Source organism: Cheilinus undulatus, linkage group 17 (genome assembly GCF_018320785.1).
Source record: "Cheilinus undulatus linkage group 17, ASM1832078v1, whole genome shotgun sequence".
In the NCBI taxonomy this organism is placed as follows: domain Eukaryota; kingdom Metazoa; phylum Chordata; class Actinopteri; order Labriformes; family Labridae; genus Cheilinus; species Cheilinus undulatus.
Window position 1 is genome coordinate 11576920 of NC_054881.1, and position 21575 is coordinate 11598494.

Genomic DNA, 21575 nt, shown 5'->3' on the forward strand with positions numbered 1-21575 from the left:
GTTTTGGTAGATTGTGAGTGTCTTTTCAGACTTTCTCCCTCAAACTTAACAAAAGATCCTATCTGATGACCAGAGGTGTCATGAAGTGACTGACTGAGTGCGTAAGTTGGATCTGATCCATTCACTGATCATTCAGTGAATGAGTGAAGAATGTGTAAACAGACAGGCAGACCACAGCTGCTGCTGTCACAGAGCGATCGCTGGCTCTGAGTCAGCAGGAAAACAACACTGGTCCCACATCTGACCACTTTACTTTTTTCTTATTTCAGCCCAAAGCAATCCGTTGTCCTTTGCAGATAAAAAAAAAACATATCCTATGTTATTAGGGATGCGTGATACAGGATTCTTGCCGATATTTACAGGTTTATTTTAGTCGATATGGATATCAGTACTGATATTTAGATATGCTTTTTGGACAAGAAATTTCAGTCCTTTTGGACACACTTTACGGTTATAGAATGAACAAGGAAACAAACTTTATACCTTAAAAAAACACTTTAAAGTTCAAAGAATGAGGTTAAATTTAAAAAAGACCTCAACTGACATAGGTCTGTTGGTTTAGCCTAAAACTCCACTTATTTATTTGTATATATGGACAAAATTAACAGTTGATGTATGCTAAAATACACAGGCAAAAAATTGGATGTAAATAGCAGCAGAAATTTTGATATCTGCTAATAGCGATACCAGACCAATAATGTCATGCATCCCTATAAATTATGGCTTTTTGATGGTTTAAAGTAGGGATGCAATGGAATCAAAATGTCATAATAATACCTTGGTAATAAGATGCAGTATCAAAACAAACTAAATGAAAAACAACAAGATTCTGTAATTTTATATACAGAATTTGAGGAGTGTTAAGATAACAGCTTTAACCCTCAGTTGGAGCCAACAGGTGGATGCTGGGTTGGAGGTGGGTTGAAAGTGATAGCATGATGCTGATCCAGGACAGAGCAGGCAATAGCAGAGCACGGGAAGAGACCAGGAGTTTTGCAGCTTAAATAGACCACTCATTTAGGAGGATGTGAGTCATGTGATTTGATTAAGATGCATCAGGTGTGAAGCACTGTGCTCAAGATTATCAACTGAACTAGCTTGCGAGCTTCATTACTTAAATAAAAATTGAATACACTGAATATTGAAATATGTGCTGAAAAGTGCCGTAGATTTGCTTTAGGTTTAAATCTATTCCTATACTTTGGCTCCAGGGTGTTTACTAACCTTCTAAAACCTTCATTGTCCGCCACTGAAAATAGCTGTAGGTCTATGGAAAAATATTCACAACAAACCTTGTGATCTGTTGAGCCCTCGCACTGTTGTTTGAGTGGGATTATGAGCACGTCCTTGCATCCTTGCATATCTTTCCAGGGTGATGATCAGCCAAGTGGCTCCTTTTGTTGCTTTTATTATCCATCAACTGCAGTCTGGCAGTGTCTGCATACTGTTGATAGTTTGTCCGTCATCTTTCCTCCTTTCTCATTCCTTGACACTCGGTTCTCCCTCGCCACTTATTTTTTGCACTGTTACCACTTTTTGGCCTTCAGACCTATCGTTTAAAACCGTCACATGTCCCCGACAGTATTGAGACACTTCCGTCACTGCAATACAGTGATATGAACAATACCGTTACATCTCAAGTTTAAAGTACAAAATACAATGCTATATTATTATATTGTGTTATACCGCTTATCCCGCTGGGGGTGACGGGGAGCCTTTCGCAGCTGTTATTGGGCGAGAGGTGGGGTACACCCTGGACTCAATCACAGGGCTGACATATAGAGACAAACTAAAAGTTGGGAATTTGAAACAACATAAGGTAAAATAGGTTGGGGAAGCTACATAGCTATGTCACAAAAGGAATGCATAGCCTTAATGCCATGATGCATACAGTTCGTGTTACCTGCAGCTAGGTAGCTTGATTGCTGGATGAATCAAAATGAAAAAAAAACAAACAAAAAACAGAACAAAAGCAGAAATGTTCAGTCTCCACAATGGCCTCAAAAAGCTGTGCTCATGTTTCTGATCAATCCTGCCACAAGGATGATTTTTTTTTTATGTTATACCTAAAAAAATACACTTTCCAAATTCCCAGAAACTTCTATATTGTATTTTTTCCCCTGCTAGACTAGACTGCCAGTCTAATTCACAGCCAGCCAGCCTCTGCTTGCTTCTCTAACTTAAATTCCTATTGTTGCTTTCACTGAACAACAAATGCCGCTCAAGCTGTTGTCATAGCAGTAAAGTCAGGATATGCAGTGAAAGCGGTGAGGGGGCTGCAGGGCTGGGCCTCGTCCTTTAGGAAGGTCTGCAGGCTGACCTTGTGGCCACAATCAGAAGTAATGGCCCTCAGGGGAGCGGAGGTGAAGTCCTTTGTGTTTCCAAAGAGGGTCTGACTGGGTTTCTGTCCAAACACGACCACTAGGCCTGCTGCTATTGTCAGAGCAGTTAACACCAGTGAGTCAAACGAGGGAAGATGCGTGTCTTTAAACAAAGAATAGTCAACAGACAGATGATGAATTTCCAGTTAAACTGGATGAGTTGCTTCCTGTGTAGAAAGTCATGAGGAATGAGGAGATGATTAAAAAGGGGATCACCTGGAAATTGAAATAGTTTTTACGGTAAACTGTTAAAACATTTTTACACAATAGATATTTCTGACTGAGTCATCTGATAGAAACTATGCCCCAGTTTAGGGGCAATCTTCTAAGGAACCAACCTTTTTACAACTAAGTAGAACACTGAGGCTGAACTAGAATGACATGGTCTTGTCTATATAGGATTTCCTGTTTGCATCACCAGCTGTCCTCGCCCTTACCTTTACATTTCTAAGAGCTGCTCTTGTTGTCTCAACAGCTGCACTGTAGCATAACTAATGTCTCAGAGCTTAAAAGTATTATTTTAAGATAAACCAAACTGCCAGTGTCTCTTTACTTTGGTATTTGCTTGCTATTCAATGGAGTTGAAACCAATTATCAATCAGTCAGTCAGGCTTTGTTTAGCAAAACTGCGTTGATGTTGTGAGGGGAGATGGACTGAGTAAAATGATTGAAGCAACAACAGGGGAAAAGATACAGGGAATTTATGACAACAGTGCCAGGAGTAAAGGTAAAATATGTGCATTCTTGTATAATTACCAACATTTTAAAGTGGATTACTTGGCCACTCAATGCTGTGTTTTTTTACTGCCACTCAGTGATTCATAGGCTATGTTGGGCCACTAGGGATGCAACAGCTGGATCCTTCATTGGCCAGGGAAAGAAGGCTGGCTTTATATGTCGGAATTTGAAGGAGCCTTCAAAATGGGACAGCCTTTGAAACACGACTCTGGCCCTGAATCGAGACACAGGGATAGAGGTCAACATCAGGGTTTTTTTTAACTTTGTGTAGCGTCCTACCTCAGCCAGGTGTTCTGAACACTGTTAATGAACATCACAGCAGAAGCTTTTACATTTTATTTGTCTTTTGTGGTTTCATTGTAAGGAAAGGACAGAATATTGAGTAGATAACTTGGATTGATATGCTTAAAAGTGCACAGGGTACACGCCAAAACCCACAAGGCTATCTGTTGCCATGACAGCTGATGGTTTTTGTCATGGCCCAAGTTTACTCCAGTGATGTTTGTAAAAACAGTATTTAGTGGCTCATCATTCCCTTTATACAGCCGCCAGTATAAATGTCGGGAAGCTTTTTGCACTTTTGATGTGGTTTAGTCAGTAACACAGCTGTTAGGGCTAAAAAATCATTAGCAAAGCATAGGTTAGCACTAATTGGCTAACATGAGTGAGTTAATGATAGCTGCTGTTTGCATAAAGATCAATGTCAGCTGTGACTTTCAGTCAATGTTCTTGGGTCATAATGTTAGTTAAAAAAAACAGTAGTATTAGCTCAATTGATCATGATAAGGTCAAGAAAGTGTATTGTATCATATTGTATTGTGTTTGTAAGTTGACGTTTAATATTACATATTTTTGTATTTATTAATGCTCTTGTGTACACTACTTTTATTTGTCCTCTGTATCTGTTGTGTTATTGCCTACTTTGTCTACGACAGTTTTTGCTGCTGTCAACTGGAATTTCCCCTTGTGGGACTAATAAAGGAATATCTTATCTTATCTTGGTATCTCATCCCATTCTATATTATCATATTACATCATATTTAATGGGAAAGTATGGTATAGTATCACATCACATCATGTCGATATAATTTGATACATGCATGGCATGTTGAATTGTATCCTATCTTATCCTATTGTATCCTATTGTATTCTATTCTATCCTATCGTGTCATATCGTATCGTATGTGTCTTATTATATATGTATCATATTGTATGATAGAATATTTTACAGCAGGATAAGAAGATGTCTGTTCTTTTGATCCCTGAGGTACAGCTGAGTATCTAGCAGCATTAAGGCTCAGTTTTCTCATGCCTTTGTGAATATAATTGAACAACAATGCATAAAGATAAATCATAAAACTGCTGAAAACATGCAGTTAACAACCCAGAGTGAAGTTTCTCGTTAGTATTCAGCAGTAGGACACCTTTCTCGCCCTCAAAGTTGACAGCTTTATAAGTGTGCAATGCCACATATGAATATCAGTACGCCTCTTGTTCTGATGACCCATCCACTGCTTTAGTAAACTCCTAACGTACCCTTTATCCTTCACTTTCTTCTAGAGGAGAAAGATAAAAGTTGCTGCATACTTTACATGTTGAGGCAGCTGACTGAACTTCTAAATAATGCCTCCATGCGTCCTGTTTGCCCTCCTTTGCTTAAACTTACATAATTAAAAGATTTTTTGGAGATAATGACACTAGTTAATAAGAAAAAAATCCAGTTTGGTATGTTTTTACTTCACATGTTGTTCCATTCATTAGCCAGTGTTGAAGCAACAAGGGTTAACTCAGCAGGGCACTGCAGGACTAGCAGTAATCATTCCTGTTTTGTAGTTTTCATTCAAGGGGCTCCAGGGAGTCACATCACAGGCATTCATCTTGTGTCCTCTTCTCTACCTGCTCAGGAGCTTCTGCTTCCTGCTCCTGTTTATTCAGCCGCACTTACACAAACTAACACACAGACTGATTGCAGACATGAAAAACAGTCTCAGGAGAAAGCCTGCTCGACTTAGAGCCTTGTTTTTAGCACATTTAAGGTCAGGGAATGTTGTCTGTGACTGAGCAGCTGAGAGGCTTGGCTGTGTGGGATGCAGTTGGTAATATGGTCACAAGATGTCACTGTTTCAGTGCTGTGATTTATCAGAAATTCAGCTGATTTTTGGTGTTGTTTAATCAAATATCAGCATGATAGTAAAAAATGTACCAATTGTAATTAGTTCAGATGTTAAATTAGACGTTACATGCTTAATTTGAGGCATTTTTTATTCACCAAATTATTGTGCACTTCAGATTTAATGTTGTTTTTTCAGCTAAAGGCTCTCTGCAGAGGTCGTCACACCACCCACATTAATTCATACTCACATAATTCACAGAGTCGTCATCGCCTTATTGTCCTCTGTCTTTAATTTCCTTGTTTTTTAATGCACTTTTTAAGAGAAGAAGCTGTTTACGAAACCCAGTTTAGTTTTAGCTGAGCACATTTCACCAGGAGGCTGGAGGCAGCAGAGAGAGGTGAGAGAGAACTCTTGCAAAGGTGATGATTGGTTTCTTCCAAATGTTCAGGATGGTTGTGGGGGCATCTCTACAGGTAGCAGACAAAGGGCGGAATGAAAATAATGGGTTTGTGCAGTGTTTTTCTTCTTATGCATCTCTTTGCTAGGAGACACTGGTTTATTTTTCTGATAGGGAAAATCTGACAGCTTGTTGGCATGGTTCAAAGAAAGTTTTCTAGCCTTGCAGAGCCAATTACGCCTTGGTTTTTGTACTCAGTTGAAGTACAGAATGAAGTTAACAATTATTTCAGCCCCGGTGAGACATAGAGCATATAGAAGTAAAAAAAAATTTGCTTGAAACTTTGAAATTGTTCCTAAATCCACATTTTTTAAAAGCAGATTTCTTGAAAATATTGTGGATCAATACTTGCCCTGGGAGTACTAACTTTGCACAATGAGATGTTAAAAGACCTCTGAGTTCTGGGTAAAAATGTCACTGATCTTTTGTACATCTTGCCTGAAATGACGTCCATCTCAAGGTAATCCTCTGAGGCCTCGCCGGACAACAAAGCGAATCCTTGCCAAACTTTTGAGTGTATTTTTGTGCCGCCGTACGTCAGAGACTTGAGCCACTGTTAATAATTTCTCCTTTCCAAAAATCTCTGAGAGGAGTTGAGAGAAAATAATTTCTGTTTGCTCTTGGCTGAGGTTTTTATGTTTTCTATTAAGTTTGTCAGCAGTGAAGCACGATGTGGGGGTGCTAGACAGCGCACAGCTTGCCCAAAGAACATCTCCAATGCCAAGTTTGATTGTGAATTGAAATTTGTATCATTAAATCAGAAGAGAGAAAATGATTGAGCATAAATGGACTGCTTTATTTTGGTAAAGCTGAGGTCAAACCCTGCAGAAGCAGTAAATGCTCTATTCACTGGGCCCTGCTTGTATTGTCATGATAATTACATTTAGAGGCCCCTACTGTTGCATGAGCATGTTATGTATTTTATTTTAAGATGTTTTAGAATCTCTCAGATGCTGATTTCAGCTAATGACAGGATGACATTGAACTTTCATACACCACACTGAACTTATGCATAGTTGCATTACATGCTTATGTATATATATGTGAGCATATCCAATCAGATATTAGGACGACACTACTACTTTGATTTCAAGTCGAGATGCACTGTAAAAGTCAGGGCACATGCCATGACAATGTTTTAAGTGATGAATTAGCTTATTGCCCATGTTTTTTCCTCACTGCTTTGGGTTTTACACTCCCATAATGCCAACATTTTCTTCTATGACGACCACAAAAACAGGCCACATCTTCTACTACATCTCTTCTCTGAATCAGCCAAAGTGTGCTAGATGCCTGCATCGAATTGATATGACCCACCAGATAAACATCTGCTGCTGGCATTGGTTAATGCCCACATAACAGTGCATTCAGACCCCCTTCACTTTTTCCAGTTAATGTTGAAGCCTGATGCTACAGTTGGAAAAAAAAATCTTCTTATTAATTGATACTCTGTACCTCATAATGACAAAGTGAAAATAGAGTTTAGAAAACACTTAAGTTTTAGCTCAGGTTCCTCTCATTTCTTTTAATCTTTGCTTAGATGTTTCTACACCTTGATTTGAGTCCACCTGTGTTAAAGTAAGTTGTCTGGACATGATTTGGAAATGCACACACCTGTCTATAGAAGGCCTCATAGCTGAAAAACAAAGCCATGAGGTCAAAGGAACAAGGCACTGATCTGGGTTAGGCTACAAAAAATTCTGTTGCCTCAAGGTTCCCGAGAGCACAGCGCCCATCATGATTCTTAAATGGAAGATGTTTGGCACAACTAGGACTCTTCCAAGAGCAGGTCACCCAGCCAAACTGATCACCAAGAACTTGATGATCAGTTTGACTAAGCTTCAGAGATCCTGTGTGGAGATGGGACAAAAGTGCAGAAGGATAATCATCACTGCAGCCATCCACTGATCTGGGCTTTATGGCTAGGCAGAAGCCTAGACACAAGCCTCAGGTCAGTGCAAAACAAATGAAAGCCCAGTAGGAGTTTGCAAAATCATCCAAACAGACTTTCTTGTGTTTTGCACTGAGGAGGGGCTTCTATCTAGCCGGGGTCAGGATCTCTGGAGCTCAGTCAAGAGTTGCCATTCGGTTCTTGGAATGACTAAGAGTGGCTGATGGCAGATATCTCTCAATAGGGTGGATATTGATCAATACTAATGATCCCTTATTTCAAGGTTTTGTTGCCAAGAGGGATAAATGTGAAACCTAACAGTGAAAAGCAAAGCTGTTTTTTCCTTTGTCATAAGTCTTTGTGTCTGTATTTAAAAACAGTAGATGATTTTTGATATTGTAGATACTGTTACTAATCTGTCCTCTTCATTGAAGAGTCTTCTAGCTGGCATTTTTCCAGATCTCTCCCAGAGACAGTACAAGACTCACACACTGCAGGCATTTTCTTTTATGTTAGACCATGAAAACAAACCGGTTTTTCCAACATGGGACTTCCTTTGTCCAGCACTAGAAAAAAAAAACATTTATCTGAATTAGCAATTAGATACTCTTGCTTGTCAGGATGCAATGATTAAGTCAAGTTAAGTCATACTTTATTAAACCCTAAAGGGAAATTCACAGTTTACACTCTATGTGATATACATGCTACACAAACATAGGCTGAATTACATGCAAATACACATCCACAAACAGGATCCCCAGGACATGCACTAATGGAGAGATGTGAGTGATGGTCTTGCTGCCCTCATTGGAGCGCTGCCGTGAGCTGTTGGGGGTTCAGTGCCTTGCTCAAGGGCACTTCGGCAGTGCTCAGGAAGTGACCCTGCACCTCTCCAGTTACCAGACCAAAGTCCAGCTATGGTCTGACCAGGACTTGAACCGGTGACCTTCAATTCCCAGTCCAAGGCCTTCCAGACTGAGCAGAGCTGAGCTCACAATATACTTAATCTGTCATCATAGATATATAATATATCTCAATATTTATGAAATCAAGGATTTAGACAAGTCATGTGTTGCAATACTCTTTTAACCTAAAAGGGGTGTTTCCATCTCTCTCATTCGTCATCCTAATCTGAAAAATAGAAACATAACCATAAGAAAGACAATGTTTTACAATTTTGCTGTCATAAAATGTAAAATAAAAAAATAGCAAAGATCAAAAAGACAAGGCTAGCTTATGGAAAAAGTAAAAACCCTTTACTCAAACAGCCTTTTCATAATGAAACTGCTAAAACAGGTCATGTTAAAACCAAGCTGAGCAACAACCCACACATAGCAGAACAAAGAGCTTTCTTCAGGGTGTGACGCGTGGGTTGTTACCTTGGTTTGCCTTAGTTTTTTTACCATTTTAAATCTAAGTTTTTCCCAACCAAAGAGCGTCTGTATAATACTTTTCATGAACTTCCAAACACTGCCATTTTTTGCTGAAGTAAAAGAACAACTTATTCAGAAGCTGACTTTAGGCTTGCCATTTTCTCTAAAGTGAAAAAAGATGAGCAAAACTTTGATGAAGTCGTGCTGTAAAACCTATAACAATGGTATTTTCATGAGTTAAGTGAAACCCTACTAGCTGCCCAGCGTTAACCTCCTGAGACCTGAGCTTTTGTCTGGAATGAGTCTTTAGCTTCACTTATTTGGGATAGGTAGGACCTGTTAAGTTTAAAAGCTCAGTCTTGTCTTTAAACTGGAATTTGTTTTTACCCGAAATTGTGTCTGTAATTCTCCTGAAAGTCCTGTGTCTGTAGAAAATTCAGTGCTGAATAAGTTCAGAGCACATGTTTGGCTGTGTTTTAGCCAGGTGGTCAGTTGTTGGAGTCTTCAGGCGTAAGAAATTGTGTCTTTCATTGGGAGAGGTATGGGGGAGTCATTTTAGGTTCTAAAATTGCTCTGAAATTTTCCAAATCAACAGAAATACCCTACTTTTCAAATACCTACAATTTCTTTGATTTCCCAAATTTCCATGAAAATGCTAAAAAAAAAAACATTCAGAGCAAATGTCCGCTAAAACCTCCAATGAAACTCTTTCAAATATGCAAATATATTCCCATCATTTCCATTAAAATACTCGAAATTTTCCAAGACATTTCCCCAAATCTCCAAACTAGTTCCCTTAAGTTTCCATGAAAATTGCTGAAAATATATGGCAGATTCGCCCAACGTTTCTAGCAAATTTCTTAAACTTCAACTATGTACATATGAGAACATATGTACATAGTTGAAGTTTAAGGAGGGTCTTAGGATGTTAAATTGATGAAACACAACAGATACGGTCATCCATTGTTGTCAACTGGGCCAACGGTTGGTGGTAGTGATTCTCTAATGCTGGATTGGGGAAAAGATTATGTTGCCAGCACATTTTGGTGCTGAATTGCTGGGCAATGTTCAAAAGTATTCCAAAGTATCTCAGCATGGATGCTTTGACTAGATGCACCTGTACTTTTGGACTCAAATATTTCTATTAAATGAGGTGTATTTTAAGAACAGCCGTTTTAAACTAACTAACTAACTCTTACTTTTTACTTATGGTGGTTGTTGCTGCTGTTTCATTGAAGCATGCATACATTGTTTATTTCTTGTCTTTGTTTCAGCCCCACCCTGCTTTGATTTTGGCCTACCTGGTGTCCTGGGCATTGCATTTGGAGGCTTCCTGATTGGCGTTTTACTTATTGGAGCGCTGTGGTTCATCAAAATTAAAACAGGTAAATATATGACATATATGTAGCTCATCCCTTTTAAACTGATATTAGAATGGGCTTTAAAATGTCTGCCTTATTCAGGATACCCAACTGGACTGGACATTAGCTCAACTGCAGCAAATCTTCCTGGTAAGAAAAATGACTTTACTACTTATTCTTTCTTTTCCTCTCCTTCCTTTTTTCCAGGTTCTTACTGGCTTCTCTCTCCTCTCTCTCCAGGATGTCCATGCTCAGGTGCAAAGCGACAACCCGTCTCCACCAACCCCTCCCCCTCTGAGAACAGCAGCGCCAACGCAAGCATCGGAAGTACCCAAAGCACACCGACCAGCAGCATGGCATGAAGTCATGATGATCTCCACTACCAGCAGGGCCACCATCTCCCTCCAAAGTCACCTATATGGGTTATGTGCTTTATTTTTCTAAAATAATGCTTAGAAAAGCATGTCCTCCTTTTCTGCCCCTTACAAATTCATATTACAAAGCACGACCCACGTCTTTGACACACAAATGGAATGATCTGGGGGCATGTGATGGTGAAAGGAGGGGGGTGTTGGGTGACGGATAACAGAAGTCTGATCAATGGCTTCTGACGTTCACCTCCGCAGCCTCTCTGTAAAAATCAAGCTCCTACACAGGAAGTTAAAGAGGGCAAGAGAAAAAAAAATAAATTGGCTCCCAAGCAACAGGAAAAACAAACCATATCCCCCCAAGAGCTAACAGGAAATTCACTACATTCCTTTCAATGAATTGTGCTTGTGTGATGGCAGCACAATAATAGTCAGACAGGAGACAAACCAGTCAAAAGACCGCCTGAAAAACAGATGAAAAGCTGTTTTGAATTCACATCCAAGCTACAAAAATATGATGGGCTTTTGGCGAGGTCAGTCTTAAAAGATAGCAGCCATGTTTCGAGGACCAAAAGTTCAAACCAGATGCTCCTATCAAGGGGTATTTGTCTTAATTGGAGTCAAGGTCAACAGTTTAACAGCTACCTCCTGTATTTAAGAAGTCTGGAGCTGAGCGAGTGGCTAGCCCTAGATTTTTCTTGTGAATTTATAATTTTTTTCTGCCTTTTTGTCCGTGTCACTTGAGGTGATTCTTATAGGTGACTTCTTTTGCTCATTTGTAGCTCACAAAACAAAGTTATGGTGCCTTTTTTATGCTATGCAATAGCTGTATATGGGCATTTACTTCAGAGTTAAGCAACACAGAAATACAGTATACCTGTTGCCTTAATAACTCACTAAAACCAACCCTATCAATGCCTAAAAGGTAGCATTAAATTATTTTTAAAAAATGATCATGAATGTGACATCAGAAATACACACAAGCAGATACATATCTGTATTCAGAGCCTGGTTATGTCCCTAAAAAAGGAGATAGTAGCACAACACTGAACATCACTGTTTTAGACCTGGGACTATTTATGTCATCTCATACAGCTACACCCCAGGGTGGAGTTTCCATAAAAAGAGTCATTTTGGAGGTGAAATTCCAGTACTTTTCCTCTGCATTATGTCCACTCTCTCTGGTAACTGCCATCTCTATAATATGTTGTACCCACATCCTCATAAAAAAGACCTTTATGTTTGGTTTTAAAGTGTTTTAAGGGCATTTTAATCACAATCCTGTAGATGTACGAGCTGCTGTTAATGGTGTCAAAACCATTACTTTGTCTTCATTTGAAAATCAAGACTTGACAGGCATTCACAGCTCCTTATCCTTGCTCATACTTGGCATCTTTTCATTCTAAATGTAGCCAGCCGCTCACTGTCTGCCTCATCTTGTGATTAGAGATGAGTGCACCAAAAGGGAAGTAATTATCAGAGCTCTAATTGATGTTTTGGATCACCAAAACATTCCCAGCTTCTGTCACCCTTGGTCCCTTCTGCACCCTGAAGAGTTGCTACCTCTGTGTCACCAAACTCCAAGAAACTTTTTCCTTTGGGGGGGATTTAAGGTACAAACAAGAGCCTGAAATATTCCATTATGAAATTCACATTTAATTAGTAGTTCTCGCACAGAAGGAAATGAAATCTGCGAGATTAAAGGCAAATGTTTGTTTAAAACAAATGGGCCAGAAAACCCAATTTTCCAGTTGAAAACTGGCAAACTCGTACCTTTGGACTGTAAATAGGAAATTATGATATATCTATATGCCTAACCCCCTTTTGTTTAACTTTTGAACTTAAAACTTTTTATACAAGTCACCAGCTCAGAACACAACATGTTTGGATCCCATAAGATAAACATCAATTCAGAATATTCATATGGCAGCCATTTCCCTCTGATGTCATGACAATTTACTATAGTTCACATTAGATCAGGAGCTGAAAGGACAATGGAGAGTGAAAATTGGGAGTGTTATTGGGCCATATTTCAAGATAAAGCACATTTTTTAATAACTCTTGCTACAGTACCTTCAGGTAAAAAATAAAAACTTAGCAATTAGCCACTTCCTAGCTTTCATCACAGTTTAATGGTAATACAAAATTCAAAGTGGAGGAGGGACTTCCTAACTAACATTAAAGGGTAGCTAAAGGATCGTTTGTATTAACTATTTTTCTTGCCACAAAGCAACTAAACAAGAAACTGTCTAGCTTGCTTTATAATTAAAGCCCCAATAGTTTGCTAATGCTAATATTAGTTGGGTAAGGGGCACAGATGGCCTAGTAGTTGGGGCTGCACCCTGTGTACGCAGATGGTCAGGGTTCAAGACCAGCCCAACCAATGTCCTGTCTCACTAATAAAGGCAAGAAAGCCATTATTGAAAAAAAAATATATATTTTTATTAGTTGAGAAAGAAGTCTTTCCTGCTGTGTCAAGAACATACTGCATGCATGGTTGTAGGCTCAATGATGTTATCCTAGAGGGGAGTATTGAAGCCCAATGAGGGCAGTTACCATGTTGAAAATGCTTTTTCTGTACAACCTTAATCAACCCAGGCAGCCTGTCTGTCAAATTAACCATGCCACTTATTAGAGTTTATGCACAAATTTTTGCCTTAATCCAATCAGAACAAATGAGTAATGAAAACTATTCAACCCCCATGATGTGCACCAATTTGACATGAGTCATTCAGACCAGATTTGATTTCTCAACCAGGCTGTAAACATGTTTAAATCAGCTGTCGAAATAGACATTTTAACATGGGTGTAAATGGGACTCCAGGGTGTTTGACACCAACCTCTTGTGGACATGTGGGGTACTGCACTTTATTCTGCACTTCTGCCTTGGCTTACATTTTAACATCAGTGTTCGCTGCTTGGTCAAGGAACACTTTCTACCTGTGATGCTAAGAAGAAATTAGTTGAACATCAGCTTACATAAGGTGTTGTCTATTGGAGTCTTAGTACTTATCAAACATGTAGAGTTAACTGTAAATATGGTCTATGATCTCTGTTTTTACCATTCATTTTCTTTTTGAATGTTTATCAGTGTAAATTCAGCTGAATCATAACCATTTAGTCATATTTTTTCTTTTGTAATGACACGCAAGCCTCAGACAGAGCAGATTAACATTATAACAGTGTTTCCGTGTGTGACATCAGAGGGAAATAGCCTCCATGGATTTAATTAAAATAAAATGGAAAAAGAATAATACCTGTTTGCACCAGTCAGTCACTTGTGCTTTAACTACATGAAGAGTGCCAGATGAAAAATTAACACTAGCTTTATTCCCAGCTGTCACTTGGCATGCCTTATACAGAAACTTTCATTGAAAAGAGCTTATTTTCATGTTTAAATGTCTAATTATACTTAAACCTGATTTATACCTCTGCATTGAGTGTACACTGCAGCAGCCTATTCCATCATTAGCATTATATATTCCTGGGCTGGTGTGTCTACGTACCGCTGCAAAACTCCACTTAAACACCAATTAGCTGTGCTCCTGTACTAGTTATGTTGCCACCTACATTTCTGCTACATGGCTGTTTGTGAACAGGACACCTTGGTGACTGAAATCAAGCTTATTATGCTGGAGTTGGAGCTGATTAATATCAAGCAGCAGCCGATTTAGTGTAAAGAAGCAAAGAAAGGAGACATTAAAAGAGATGCAACGCATGGCTGCTGAATCAGTTCAAGCGCAGACTGGGAAAAATTTTCACCAGCGATACTGGAATAATGATGCTACCTGGTAGAGCAATCAAGGCCCAGCAGCATTGCATCATTGCAACACACAGTTAAATTTTGTGGTGCATTTTAGGCTAAGCATGTATGCTTCAGCGTAGATGCTAAAATCTGCCACTGCAGATCCAATGCAGAAGTATGAATCAGGCTTAACACAACCTGCATAAATGGGAAACCAGGATCTTCATGAGGGAAGCAACTGCAGAGTGACGGTTGATCTGTGTGCAAATGTACATGCATTTTATATATCTATATATTTTTTCTAGTCTCTTGCATCTTGGAAAAACAGGCATCAGGTCTTGTGTAAGAAAGCATTTTGTATCCATACTGTAGCTCTGACACAGGCAACCAAATTGTGATGATTCCTTATGCATACTCAAATATGCTGTTTATAATCACTGTCTCAATAGTTACTCACCTACTGATTTAGATTGTGAATATAATTTATTCACCTTCAGTCTTAATCTTTGAATTAATTTCTCTGCCAAAGAAACTTGTAAAAATCTCTAAGAAATACACGTTGCCACTTGAGTATTTGTGCAATATGATGACTTGTATTTAATGTCCATATAGTTTTTTTTACCTGTTTTTGTAAGTGATGTATGATATTCTTGCTTTTTCTTCAACCTGCTTTGTTCTTTTATGTATTTGGAGAACTGGGACAATTCTTATAATGGCACTTATATAAATACATAAGGTTGTTATGTACAGGAATGTTTGTTTTTTATTGTGGTTTAAAGATTCAGGCCTGTGTTGCATTGTGGTCTCAGTCAGTGCGTGACACATCACATGTCAAACACAGCACCAAGGTTTGTTGGTTTTTTCCTTGTTTGACATTTGCCGTGCGATTCCCCGCTGTCCAAAAAACACATCGTATCTCTGCTGATACTGACATCCTGACATTGTATTGTCTGAATGTCTCACTGCGGTGAAGCCTCCCAGCCAGATATTCAACACTCACGAACCTGATGTTCTCAGGGAACATTCAGATTTAAAAATGTGGCCATTAGTGAGAACTTTTTTCCCCATTTAAATTTAGGAATTGGCTGCAATGTTTGACTTTTTCTGCTTTTCACATGTCGGCTGTTCTGTTACCTGTGTTAAAGCCGCCCTGGTGAGTGCCTGTTTCTGTCTGAGCACTGACAGTATAATCAGACAGGCTGTCAGTTAATTCACTTGTTAACCCTGTAGATCCTTTCGTTACCTCCGGCAGCCATTTCCTCATTTCAGACACATTTAATGAAATATCTGTGTGCGTGTGTGCGCGTATACATGTGTGTTTTTGTGTGCCCTTATGTGGCTGTGTATAATAGAAGCTCTGCCTACAGTTCTGTGAATGCAGCCATTCTCTGGCCTTTTAACAATGTCCAATTCTGAATTCTTACCCAACGTCTGTAACCTTGACAACGTGTCAAAATGTCGGCTTTGATTTTATCGCGTATAAAATGGAATTCACCAGATTCACACAGCAGCATTTTTACCATTGACATCACACTCACAGGGTGAGAAGCTCACAGGCTTTTATAAGGCTCTACTTTTGTTCAGATTTCAAACTTTAGATAAAAGGACAAACTCTCATCATTTTATTACAACTTAGAGGTCCACAAATAGTGAAAATCTGGACTTAATCTAGTTTAATACAACTTACAGCGTATATTAAAACTACCCTTAAACGATATTTAACTGACTAACTTGGGGTCACGAGTAGGGATGACCAGAATTTGCCAACTAAATGACTCTAAATGTTAACTAAACAGAAATTGATACTAAAAATTTCTCAAGACAGACTGGCTGCAGACCATTTCCCCCCTTGGGGACCACCACAATGAGACACCAACACTGTCAGGACATAAATGCACACTAAACTTTCAAAATAAAATCAGATTATAAAACATTTAATATAGCAAAGTAAACAGCCTGCTTACAGAAAAAAGGTAACAGTGAAAACACTCTAGCACGGTTAATGTAGCTAAAACTAACAAAGCTAGCTTAGGCTACCTCTACTAAAGCAAAATATAGCTAAGTTAGCTCTGCTTGAGCTACATTAGCTTTACACTATGTTTGCCAAAGGTCATGTTGCTACAACAAACATAGCTACGTTAGCTTACTTAGCAATGATAGAAATGCAGGTAGCTCAGGGCACTTTTGAATTCATTGAAAAACATAGCTTGGCAGCTATCTTAGCTTTGGCTAAAGCTAACCACTGTTCACAGAACTACTTCTAAAACAGGGAATATATTGTACCAGCAAAATGCGTCACTTCCATCTGAACGGGGGTGTTTTCTCACTGCAAGAGGAGTTTTCTGATAGCTGAGGTCTGCAGCCACACCTAACTTAAGTCTCTAGCTGTGTAAAGTAGGTATCAATGCCGGTCAAATGTCATATTTAAGCTGAAACACAGACACCTGCCACTACCTGGGGCTGTAGCTCCACTAAGTGGCTAACGCCATAATGCAGTACTACCTGGATGTAAACCAGCACAGTGAGAAGGTTGCTTCTTGCTTTTTTAATTCTAGAAAATGAAGATAAAGTTGTGTGGAATTCGTTTAAATAAAACTGGAATATCAATCCGAGCAATACCTAACCACTTCCAGTGTAGGGAAGTTGACATTAACCTCCAAGTAAGACCAAAGTCTGGGAGTGCTAGCGCTGCTGATGTTAGCAGCATTCTGCAGACCAGTTTGATGTTTTTAATTCACAGATATTGGTTAGTTGCAGGGGATATTTACTAGATATGATAGGACTGATGTAGCTATCATTTATGCACGCTAGGAGCTGGTATAATACTAGCACCAACTGTTGTAACTATGTAGCCAAATATGTTGTTTTACCTCAAATATCAGCAGTTCTAGGCTAAAATTGTTGCTAATATTTATGTTGGCTTGCTAACAACACCACTGGCTAGGAAATTATGCCCCTACTGTTCTATAAAACTATCAATGAATAACTTAATGATTGGATGATGTTTGGTTAGCATAGCTGATGGGATAGAAAACTGATCATTTTTAAATTAACTTCAAATGAATTGGTTACAAGACACTGTTAGACCAGTGAAGCTTATGGCAGCGACGCTAGGAATTGTTTGAATGCTAACATAAGCTGGTGTGACTTAGCAGTATAGCTGGCATCTTGTTTACCTTGGAATATTACCAGTTTTTAAGCTAAATAAAAAAAAGTAGACAGTTACTATAGGCTGCTAAGGAAAATCAGCAACTCTTCCTAACGTTACCAGTAGGAATTTCAACCCCTTAGATTTATTAACTAGCAAACATTAGCTAACAGTACATCCAATGTCTTTTGATTTCCATTTTGAAACATTGCCCCTTTTCACATTGTTCTTGTGGCTTATCTTGCAATCCTGAACACAGCAGTTTAACATTGTAAGTGTATTTGAGCTTCCAACCCTGTGCAGTGAAGAATGTCTGCCACATAAATGTGATGAAAGTTATTTTTGGGTGTTTATAGAGTATGCAACCTTTTCCCATTTAAAATGGGTCCATATGTTAGGACAGTTTTCAACTGTTTTCATGTTATTCTATGATGTCTCGGAAGAAATATATGTTTAGTTCGAAATTATCTTAATAAAGTCAATACGACAAATGTACTTTGTGATTTATTGTGTCGTTTTCACAGCACTAACATTGTACCATATAAAAAAAAAAAAAAAAAAACAGTTCTATGTTACCATTGATCTACTCAGACAACAAACATTACAGTTAACTCCACATCTCATAAAAGTAGGGACAGGGCAACAGAAGGCTGGAAAAGTAAGTGGTACACATGGAAAAAACCTTCTTCTCTGGGCCAAGGCTCATTTGAAATGGACTGAGGCAAAATGGGAAACTGTTCTGTGGTCAGATGAATCAAAATTTGAAATTCTTCATGGAAACTATTGATGGCGTGTCCTACAGAGGGACTGTCCAGTTTGTTATCAGTGCACACTTCCAAAGCCTGCATCTTTGATGGTGTTGGGTTACGTTTGTGCTTATGGAGTGGGCAGCTTACACATCTAGAAAGGCACTATCAGTGTTGAAAAGCATAACAAGGTTTTAGAGCAACATATACTCCCAGTGGTCCAGACAACTGCTTTTATTTACATTTTACTCAACACCTCCACATTTTGGAATTAGGGTTGTAGCCTGTTTGTATGCAAAGGTTGATGTCTTGTGTTTCAGCTGTGGCTTGGAGCTCTGGTTTCAAATGTGTGTTGGCATTGTAAGCATAGTGTGATGAAAAATGGGACTCTGTGGCTAAAACTATAAATGAATATACATCAGCTCAGTGGCCTTTAAGATGCCATGAAATTAGTAACTTTTGCATTGTCTCATTGCATGGTGAAAACTTCACAAAAGGGGTGCAGATGGCCTAGCAGTGTGGTCACTCCCCATTTTCATAAGCTTTAGATGTCAACTGGGCGGAAATGTTTGGCAAAAGTCCTAGAAAACGATCTCTAGAAAAGAGTTGGAACCCTAACAAAGACAAATGCGAACTAGGCACTGAAATAAGCAGTTAAATCAGCTTTAACCTAGATAACATGCTTGAGACTCAAATATGTATACTGAGATGATGAAAACACAGATTCTTGCATCATTAAAAATGTGTATTTGAGCATAAAGCTGCTTTGAATTTTATGTTTAACCCCCAAAACAGTGTTTTATTTTCCTCTCACTGTATCAATTTGTTTTCAGGTTTCATCATTGAGGGAAATGAGAACAAAAATCCTTTACATGATTCATGACAAACACACAAAAGCGCCTGTAAAACACGTGCCATATGCTATGCTGCTTTCCAAATGCTTTTTAAGCACATGCATAAGTACCATAGCCTATTAAACATTTATTATAATGTGCTTGTCATACATAAAAATGCCCCTGGCCTTTTTATATTATTATGTACATATTTTATTATTGGATTAATGCTAATCCGCATTAATGTGTAAGCAGCATTTTATGTTGGGGGGACTGCAGTGGAGCTAATTTTATACTAAAGCATCATCTGCATATTAAGTATCTGCAGCTATTAAATAGATGGGAAAAGAAAACTTTTGCCTCAGGTGAGATGGGAAATAAGTTGTAGTGGTAGGAAATACAGCTCCAGCTCCAAAAAAGCTGGGGCACTGTGCGAAATTTATCAGACTGTAATGGTTTACAAGTCTCAGTAATCCATATTTTATTCACATTAGAAAATAAACATTTAGGATGTTGAGACTGAGGCATTTTACCATTTGTTGAAAAAAATTGAAATTGATGGCAGCAGTATATCTCAAAAAAGTAGTGACAAGGCCAGGTCTACCATTGTATAGCATGTTCTCTTCTTTTTAAAACAGTCTGTAAATGTCTGGGAAGTGACCAGTAGCTGGAGCTTTAGGAGAAGAATGTTGTCTCATGTAGGATTCTAGCTGCTCAACAATCCTGGGCCTTTTATGGCAACTTTTTCCACTTCATAATGCTCCAAAAGTATTCTCTGCGTGAAAGGTCTGGACTGCAGGCAGGCCAGTCCAGCACCTGGACCCTTCCACTGGACTGCGATGGAAGCAGTATGTAGTTAAGCATTCTCTTGTTAAATATGCAGGGCCTTCCCTGAAAGAGACTTTGTCTGTATGTGACTGTATGTCGCTTTGTTTTAGCACAAACGCAACACTACTTCATAAGAGATTGAGGCTTTTACACTGTGTGCTGATAACAAGCTGGATGTTCCCCCTCCTCTTTAGTCTTCAGGATACAGCGTCCATTGTTTCCAAAAAGAAATTAAAAATTTAGCTTTGTCTGACCACAGAACAGTTTTCCATTTTGCCTCAGTCCATTTAAAATGAGCTATGGCCCAGAGAAGACAGAGGCATTTTCAGATCCTGTTCACCTATGCCTTCTCCTTTGAATGATACAACTTTAACTTGCATTTGTGGATGAAACAGTACATGTTTTGTGAGAACTATAAATCATTGGATGCTATTTTTAGTTACATTTTACACAGCACCCAAATATCTTTGGAATTGGGGTTGTAGTGTCCGGGTACTTTGGAGTGTAAATTTAGTTGGCTGCTTGGCTTCATTCTTTCCACGGATGCATGTATGTATCACCTTTTCTGTTAGGTGAAATCGTGTTTACTTGAACACCCATACCACAGAAATGAATGTCTCTATGTTTTATTATTTCTACATCTGATTCAGCAGACCTTGACTGGTGAGTGACCTGAAAAACAATGAGCTTAAGAATTGAAAACCATCATACCATAATGGTGTTATGAGTCATATATAACCTTCATTGTTAGCTGAAATGATGAAAATAATGGTGTTTTCTTCTATCTATGGCCTTTTCTCTGGGATCCACGTCTTCCTTTCTATATACAGATTCAATCGTGTTTTTCAGGACCAGAGCCAAGGCACACAATACATGTTTATGGACTACCATCATTTCCAAATATGACCGTGGAGCTGTGTGGCCTTGTACAGGATACATTATGTGATATGCGCGCTTTCTTGCTCGCCTCTTTCAGGTTGTTTTACTCTAAGGACAAATCTGTTCTTTTCTAACTAAATATGTCTCCTGAAATGTTTTTGTTATCTTTGCATAAAGCATGAAGCAACAACCCGGGGGTAAAACCAGCTCGGTGCTTTAGAAATGAAGGTATGAGCTGGTTAAAGAGGTCGATTTTTCTTTTCTTGACGGCGTCATGCAGTCTTTGTGTTTATGCATACAGACAGGCTTGAGTATTGTGCAGATCTGTACACTCCAAGGATATTTCCTCTGTCTTTACAAATTAAATGTCAAGGATATACAGCATGTCCGGGAGAAAATATGTAAAAGTACCACAATATTGTTGCCAAGGAAGTTCTCGCCAGCCGTATAGATCACATTGCTGTCAAGCTCTCAAGGGCAGCAGAGTCAGTATGATGAGTTTAATAAGTAAAGCACTGGCAGTGATGTTGGTTAACACCTAATCTGATATTAAAGTTTTAATTAACATCACCTAACAAGCTGCAGTGTAAAATCTTTCATCAAAGCCTAGTGTGGCATTGTTTTTGTCTTCTGGGATGTTTCTGAAGCTTTCTTATTAATCACTTTTCCTCATTTCTTCTGATGAGAGCGGCTCTTTTATGTCTTATTTGCAT

General features: G+C 38.8%; 1 protein-coding gene across 3 annotated transcripts in view; it reads left to right on the forward strand.

The window, feature by feature from the left end:
• Window positions 1-18067, forward strand: part of eng (endoglin) — a 93734-nt gene extending 75667 nt beyond the window's left edge. For 2 of the 3 annotated variants that reach the window (XM_041810725.1, XM_041810726.1), the window contains exons 12-14: window positions 10229-10339; window positions 10418-10465; window positions 10556-18067. In XM_041810725.1, coding sequence (XP_041666659.1) covers window positions 10229-10339; window positions 10418-10465; window positions 10556-10677 — 281 coding nt within the window. In that variant the 3' untranslated portion in view covers window positions 10678-18067. Of the gene's footprint in view, window positions 1-10228; window positions 10340-10417; window positions 10466-10522 lie in introns of all 3 variants that reach the window. The other variant, XM_041810727.1, reaches the window with a different exon arrangement.
• Window positions 18068-21575: the final 3508 nt, after the last annotated feature.